This window comes from Dreissena polymorpha, chromosome 7 (genome assembly GCF_020536995.1).
Source record: "Dreissena polymorpha isolate Duluth1 chromosome 7, UMN_Dpol_1.0, whole genome shotgun sequence".
Taxonomy (NCBI): Eukaryota; Metazoa; Mollusca; class Bivalvia; order Myida; family Dreissenidae; genus Dreissena; species Dreissena polymorpha.
Genome location: NC_068361.1, coordinates 109,203,177 through 109,211,868, shown reverse-complemented (window position 1 = coordinate 109,211,868; position 8,692 = coordinate 109,203,177). Strand labels below are relative to the sequence as shown.

Here is an 8,692-nt window from a genome sequence, read left to right as displayed (position 1 = left end):
GGTATGAAGGTGCGCAGGCCGCATATTGCATAAGACTCATTTTCTCACGTGTTATCACAAACAAAAATGCGCATATGAAAACAATTTCCCCTCTCCAGTGATGAACATATTTTTGATTTCCATTTTAAAAATATAATATGTGTAAATTTTATTTATTTGTAAAATGGAAATAAAATCAACATTGCAGTATGATGCCATCACATGTATATGTTACTCTTGTTGTGGTTGGATACAATTGTAGTAATTGTTATGTGCAAGCAATGTCATTCGTGCAAATGTTTGTGTACGCATAAAATGAAACGAACAGGTGAGCAGTTTTTATTAATTAATCTTCCTCCTTATTTTCGAAGACCAAACACAACTTCAAAATAAACAATTGACGCAGTGGCTGCATTTTTAACTTAACTATATTTATCTTAAGAAATATTGCGTGTGAAACAATAGATTACATGCATGCATACAAATAGGTGACGCCCTGCGAGTATTCGATTGTATGCCTAATGAACTAAATACATTTGTGTGTCCTGGCTTTGTGTTCGTATTAAAGAGCACAATCTAATTGCTTACACTCAAGTTACTATATATCAAATTGTGATCTGTTGTTTTTTTTAAATTCTACTTTGTTATTACGTTGTTATTTCTGAAAACATAAATTTTAAATTCATACGAACAATCATACACATTCCACAATTTTCTTTCCAACAAAATAACTGAGAGAAATATTCAGTCCAGTTCTTATCAGCAAATGCTGCAAATTATTTTACAGAAGTATATTTTGAAAGGTTTTAATCAAAAACTCTAATCTCTCGTACAAATGCTGGAGTTTAAAACCGTACGGTTATCACAACACGCAAGAAAGTATGGCGATACGAAATGTATATACATGAAGTATATAATTAGGACATCACGAACTGATACCTTGACTTAGAACAGTTGTAGAGATTTTGTTCAAAACGCTATGTGCATGTTTAGCTGAACCGGCGGCATAGAAATGTTATGTTTGCAATAGGTCCTTTATTATGGAAAGAGACACAAAACAGAACTTCGAAAAGAAAAGAAATATACTCGGTCCACCATCAAAGTAAAGCATTCATAAATCATCATAATCATAATCATCATCATCATCATCATCATCATCATCATCATCATCATCATCATCATCATCATCATCATCATCATCATCATCATCATCATCATCATCATCATCATCATCATCATCATCATTATCAGTATCATCAGCAGCAGCAGCATCAACAACAGCAGCAGCAGCAACATCATCATCATCATCATCATCATCATCATCCTCTTCTTCTTCTTCTGCATCTATCTTGGTCGTCGTCAACATCATCATTTTAATCATATCATTATCACTCCCTCGACCGGTCTGACCGTTGGGAGGGGATAAGGGACGACGACACAGAGACTTTTTGCACGTAATGTCTGTTGCTGACTGGGATGCGTAGCTCATCCATTGGGAATACTATTTTAGCGTGCCCTGAAGCAAAGCAAATTTTGGTCAACCTTTGTCCGGCGTCCGAATTAATGTGTCGTTAGTCTTATTTTGGCTCGTTACTACTCCGAGGACAATATTTGAAAATTTCCATCAAATCTTAGTGCTGTGTTGTCAGAATATAAAAATAATACATTCTGTTCCGAGCTAAAATCGGATTTATATGCGTCCTATATCTAAGTCACCAGGTCAAATAATCGAAAAACTTTGATACCACACTTAAAGCCACATTTGGGACCCAACCTTTATGAAACTTAGTCAGAATGTTGTATTTTGATAATTGTTAAGCCGCGTTAAATTAACATGGTAATTGAATTAAATGTATGTAATGAATCTATGTGTTCTTATGCGAATTATCGAACCGAACTACATGTACTCACACACAACTTGCTCATATTGCAATACTGAAGACATCTATGCTTTCCAGATATTCCGTTACAGCCATACTCTATTTCACTGACCAACTATGGACATAAACAAAATACCATTTGCATTTCTTCTAAACAAATAAGCTTAAGTTAAATAAACATAATAATGTTTATTTAGGTTAATGGCGTTGAAAACCTGGATGGTTTAATTTTTGATGAATAGAAGTTTTAATTCAGCGGTGGCGATGTGCATACCGGTTTAACTCTTTTAGTGCTGGAACCGAATTCTGAAGGACTTTGCAAACAGTTTGGATCCAGATGAAACGCCACAGAACGTGGCGTCTCATCAGGATCCAAACTGTGTGCTATTCTGATTGTATTCTTTGAAAAAAATCAAAGAAAATGCTAATTTTAGAAATTCAGCAGACGAAATTTTAGCACGACAAATTTCCCAGCATGCAAAGGTTTAAATACTTTTCCATTACAGTGTTATGGGCACAATGAGGGAAGTGAACGAAGACATCTAAACATGTCTTATAACTCGCATTTTGACGTGGCTAGAATGAAGAATGCCCGATCAGCCCATATTTAACACACTTTTCTGACAAGCGGTACACCAACGGAACAATTAATCGTTCCAGTTTATAATACACACGTCGCATTTACAGTTGGTATCACGATCGTCACGACAAGGGACGGTTCAAACATTGTGAGTTTTTGCCCTGGGCAGGATATGTTCATGTAAAATGTAAGTAAGTATGGCACGTTATTGTTTATTAACTCTCTCAAAGCCATTTACTTATGTAAAATATTGTTGAGGAATACATTTTAAGTTTGAATTAAGTTTAAATGTAGAGATCTGTATTTTAACGCATTTAAACAAAATGTTTAAGTACTCATATCTTATAATTGCTTTAAATGTTTTTCGTTTTAAATGTATTTCATAGGAAAGTGTTAAAATGTATGACAATTAATGCTATTCGTTTACACGTAAAAAATTTAAAATAATATATAATAGCATTTAACGGGTAATACAATTCTTGTTAAAAAGGCAACCTGCTCATGTTTTAAACTGTTACTTTGTATCTTGTTAAGGGAACAATTCAAACTTAACAGATATTGCTAACAACATATATAGATAATCACTAACTTGGGAAATAAAAAAAAACAACATAATTTAGCACAAAACTGGTAGAGATAGAAATGCCATAATTATTCCATCAATAAAATAACAAAATATAGATTAAAAACCATAAAATGTTGAATGTGGTAAATTCTTTACTTAAATTGTAAGCTTATTATTAAAACTTGTGTCTTCATTTACTTGTTTGATTCATACGTTGTTTTTTCATGAAACAATGTGTGGATTAAGACTTTAAAATATTCAGATATTTTTGTAAGTTAACTTGCCCGTGAATATTGATAAAAAGTGGGTATGGTTTAAAACTGTATGATTACGTAAAATGTTTTTCGATAATTTTGTCAAAAACAATGCAGTTAATTAACTTAACTCAATTCTTCTGGCCATGTAAAATGTATTAGACATCATTACACGATGTTTATTTGCCAATGAAAAGTACAAAATGTCCATTTTGTTTTAATTTGAAACTCCGGCATGGTATTCAACGTAGGGGGATGTAAATCAAGTGTAACACTTGTACAGTTAACCCATTCATGCATAGTAAACTCTCCCATCCTTCTAAATTGGATCAATTTATTTCCAAAATTAGGGATGTCTACCATATTTATTTCTATATTTAGAATATTTCATATAGAAATTCCTTTAAGCAAACAGCGCAGACCCAGATGAGACGCCGCATTATGCGGCGTCTCATCTGGGTCTACGCTGTTTTCAATGTCCTTTTTTTCAGGACGCTAGGCATAAATGGGTTAACCCATTTATTTAAACATGCATTAATTCTAATGAAAATAGCAGCCCAGTCTCCCAGTAGCCGAAATCAAGCACTATATCCCTTAACGAAAGTTAATTTAAATCTGGATTTGATATTTTTTTAATGTTTGACGTAAGGCCGAAAATAATGTCGCTTGGTAGATTTTAATAAAAAATCTTGTGATCTATATGGATGCGAAATTTATTACCGAATTTTCATAACACTTCGCGGGAAAATGGTTCCAAATAGTTTTTCGGCCATGTTCAAAACGGGGTCATGCGATATTATAAATTCGGTCACCGGGACCAATGAATGATCAAGCCTGTTGCCTCCTTAGATTGCACATTCATGAGTCGAAACATTTGTCTCAATGCTATCTTGGTCGAGTTCAAACATGGGACATTTGCGGTAAAAAAATAGGCCATAGGGTCAAACTTAATACTAAGTAAATAGATTTAAATGCTCTACAGGCCACATTTATTGACCGATCCTCATAAAATGTGTGTAAACATTGTTCACAAACACGGGGGCGAGTTATTAAGTCATTATAACTAAACAGCTTAAGAATACTCTGGTTGCAACATTTACTACCCAATCCTGATTAAACTGTGTTCGAACATTCGTCCCAACGATATCTCAGCCAAGTTCGAAGCTGTGTAACTAGGGTTTAGAAACTTATTCACTCCGCCGTATTTAAGGAAAACACCTGCGGGCACTTTCGAGTTCGCATTTATTGTCAATCTTCATTAATCTTGTTGCGAATACGTGTCATATTGGCATCTTTGCCGAGTTCAAAATTTGCCACGTGGGGTCAAACACTAAGTCATTCGGTCAAATACAAGAAAACACACTACAAGTCACATTTGATATCGCGCTTTAAATTAAATTACTCATGACGTTTTCCTATTGGTTTATCCGCAGGTCAGATATAAACCCGGTCAACGTTAAAGCATTTCCGCAATGAGGGCAGTTTTCCGTTTGTAGTTATTTTAAAATAAGCATTTAAACTCAAGAAGTCACACTTTTGACCCACTAATTATAAATCTTACTCAGAATATTAAAACTTTTATTTAACGATGTCTGGGCCGAATTTAAAATGGTTTTGGTTCGTTCAAATTCAAAACCATGACAACCAGTGTTGGGACCTTTAACCTATTTAGTGAATTGAGAAATCTTGTGAACACTTTTTGTCCAGAACCATCGAGAAACTTAGAGTTTCAGATGAGCACTTGAGAGGCTTAGCTCCTCTTGTGTAACATTTAGAAATAAATGTAACGTAGAAATATGATCTTTGTATTTTTTGTAGATTTTTGCGAATTACGATGACTAACTAACAAATTGCATTTAGCTAAACCACAAATAGATATTATCATTAAAACATAAATAACAATCTTACCTGAAGGAAATCCAAGATGCTGTAACAAGATTATTTTAATGTTTATATAAATTATATAGTGTTTTTTTACCATTTTTATTTCTTGACGTATATGAACAGTTTTAATGGAAACTCTGGACCATATCAAACCTCAAACAGATAATTGAGTTAACACGAGGCAGTTATGTTCTGCGACATCGGTTGTATGACTGGTGTTCTTTTCGTATATATCATATACTTGACTATTTACTTGTGTGAATATACATATTCATGCATATTTGACCCAAATTGACTGTGAGCAATCGAGCTAAAATAAATAGGTTTAAACTAAATTGACTGTGTCCGTAAACGTGGGTCAACAATGAATGTAAATGTATTTTTACTCAGGTAAATAGCTAGGCTAGCAAGATGAACGACATCAATCTAAATGTACAAAGCCTTTAGGCGAAGCACGCACATACTGGACAGTCTGGGGCATTATCATTATACACTTAGTAGTTTTATCAGTCGCCATGGCTTGAGTTGAGAAGATATCAATTTCTTAAGTGTTTTATGTATCAAAATAGTTACTCAGTTTAAAACTCGGCATTATTACCTAATATAAAATACCAATGAGCATTAAATAATGTTACAGGAATATTGAACATGAAATAAATACCAAGAATGTTGCATTCACATACATCCATGTACTGCATGTTTGATTATTTAAAATATATACACAATTACTTAGGCATGGGCTTGGCGGAATCGCAGATTATGATTGTGATGAACAGCCGGTAGACTTTGGGATTTTTCTTGATTAAAAGCTATCAAAGGACGCATTTAAACCGTAGTCACCATATCAAGAGGAAAATATGTGAAGATCGATTTACAAATAACTATAACCCAATACACGTACATTTTCTGTGTTAACACGACATGACTTAAATGGATTTTCCGCTTGAACTAGCTAATGTACAACGACTTTTCATTTGCAATTAATAACTTTACTATTGATTTGTTTATACTAAAATTATGCATTCTTTATGTTTTATGTTTTGTTATTTCATTGCATATTTTCAGATGCATAACGCCACACGTCTGCCATCGGTGTTTCAAAAGACAGATATAAATAGCATCGAAAAAACATCATTATTAATTGGAATCAATTATGCAGCAGAAACAGTTTTCACGGAAAAGTATTAGATAGAAAACTTGCCAATGATGTAAAACAACTGATAAGGTTATATTTGTGCAAAACAATATAGATCTATGCAAATAAGGTTTATCATTAAGTAAACAATCGTGGAACGGATAAAAAACGGAGTGATATAATCTTTGCTTATATTACATTTCTATGGATCGCGCATCACTATCAACAGATATTCCTTATATTCGGGGATATCGGTAAAAGACAAACGGGTGTGCATTTCAAAGAGTGTGAGGCATGTTGAATCGTCTTTCTATAATATAACATAATTATAAAACATTCTATCAAATTGGTCATAAGTGACATAGATTAAACGATGGAGTTTAAAGAAAACGATAACTATTATGGCATTATCCCATGGACGTCGTCAACAGCTATGCTCTCAGAAGGACTCGTCGATTTGAACGACCGATATGCCAGAGCCTTACTTCCTCTCACAATTACCTTCGGGTTCTTCATGGTGTTTGGTGTCCTCGGCAACCTTTTGATAATTTTCATTTTCATAAAGAGTCCCGATTACAAGCGAAATAATTTCAAAGTATTTGTTCTGACACTGGCTGTAATTGACCTTATCACCTGCATTACCCTTCTACCTGCGGAGATGGCTAAGCATCGGTATTACTTCATGTTTAACAATGCTTTATATTGTAAAATAAAATGCTTCTTAAATGTCTTTGGTGCATCTTCGTCTTGTTTGGCGCTGCTGGTGATTTCTGTGGACAGATACCGGAAGGTTGTGCATCCCTTTAAGAAGCAATTGAGTCCCAAGATTGCGGTGAAAATCTTGATTGGCGTAGCCGTCCTGTTTCCACTATGTTTGGCGATCCCTGGAGCGCTGATGTGCGGAATCAATACAACACAATTAATAAACAAACATGGCTCCAACACGACTGTATATTTGTGCGAGACTGAGGAAAGATATAAGACATCTGTGCTGAGAATTGTATACAAATGTATATTTATTGGTTTGCACTGTGGAATTTCATTCATATATCTGGTACTGTACGCAATAATAATGAGAGTTGTTGTAAAGCAATTAAAAAAATGTGCAAAACAGCAACAAAGTAAAATGACTCCAGATGCATACGCTAATTATACTAGTAAAAACACAACGATGCTTGGACATTACAAGAAGGTATGTGATGCTATTGTGGCGGAGCGTATTACGCTATCGGGGACAGAAACTGTCATAGAAGTAGACAATAAAATAATAAGACAGCCACATTCGACAAGTCAAGAAAACGAATCGTTAACACATTCCGACACAAATCAAGACACCATCACATCTCGATCAAAATCAAAGCGCAAACATACCAGTTTCAAACGCTTTTCGCGCCACAGCTCACGGTTTAATAGGAACAAATTTCCGACAAAGACGTTAATCTGGTTCACATTGACGATATTGTTTGTTGTAACGTACTTACTACATGTAGTGTTGGCCTTGACTGTTGGAAAAGTTGCAAAAATGAATATTGATGACTTTGTTCCTTTTTGTTTCTTTTTTCGAATGTACTTTGCTAACCATATCGTTAATCCGATGGTGTATGCGTTGTTTGTGAAAAGTTTTAGAGATTCAAGTAAACGTGTATTCAATAAAATGCTGGGAAATACAGTCCGATGCCTTTAAAACTAAGAATTGATTTCACATTTATGCTTTTTAGAAGCATGCTGGTTAATGTTGTGTGAAGTTGTTCAATCTAAGTATAAATTATGTATACCAATGCAAGTGTTCTGGAATAAATAGCTATCTATTATCTACAGTGAGTATTTTAACATTTTTAAAAAATATCTAAATATGTATGACTAATGTGTATAAACTTATTTACAAAACTACGTGTGCGTTTGTGATTATATGATGTTTAGTAACTCATTTACACATTATTTGTGTGGTCGTTATTATATAAAAAACACGACAACAATGAAACAGTGAACGGTAGACCGGTTACTTGTGTTGAACCTTCGGGTTCAGTAGTACTTAAAGATATGTTGTACATGTACATGTGCCTTGATTTTGAACACGCTAGAATACTGTTACGGTCATTTACACATTCCCCAAAACGTTTAGGTGGAACATTCGTACCGCGGAAGTCATTATTATGAAAGATGCTTATACCACAATATCTTGACCATGAACACAATATGAGAAAACAAAAATAACTTGGGCAGGTTGAATGTGTTGATTATGGATGACATATTATGCAAACTATGTATTCCATTGTTTTATCAGCTTCTTGTTAGAATTTAGCTGTCTTTACTTTTTCCAAATTGCCTTGAAGTACATTCAAACTTATATAAGTGTTTTCTGTAAACTGTTATCTTCTATATCGCTTTACCACTTATTGCATGAACATCATTGCA

General features: G+C 34.1%; 1 protein-coding gene across 1 annotated transcript; it reads left to right on the top strand.

Annotated features, from left to right (window-relative positions):
• Positions 1-2,388: 2,388 nt before the first annotated feature.
• On the top strand, positions 2,389-7,961 carry LOC127840023 (5-hydroxytryptamine receptor 1F-like). Its single transcript, XM_052368411.1, has 2 exons — positions 2,389-2,626; positions 6,208-7,961. The coding sequence occupies exon 2, from the start codon at positions 6,651-6,653 to the stop codon at positions 7,959-7,961; it is 1,311 nt and encodes a 436-aa protein (XP_052224371.1). The 5' UTR covers positions 2,389-2,626; positions 6,208-6,650.
• The last annotated feature ends 731 nt before the right edge of the window (positions 7,962-8,692 follow it).

Bases quoted from the DNA above. Each gene is read 5' to 3' on its own strand.
- LOC127840023 (XM_052368411.1), top strand. From the start codon at position 6,651: ATGGAGTTTAAAGAAAACGATAACTATTATGGCATTATCCCATGGACG.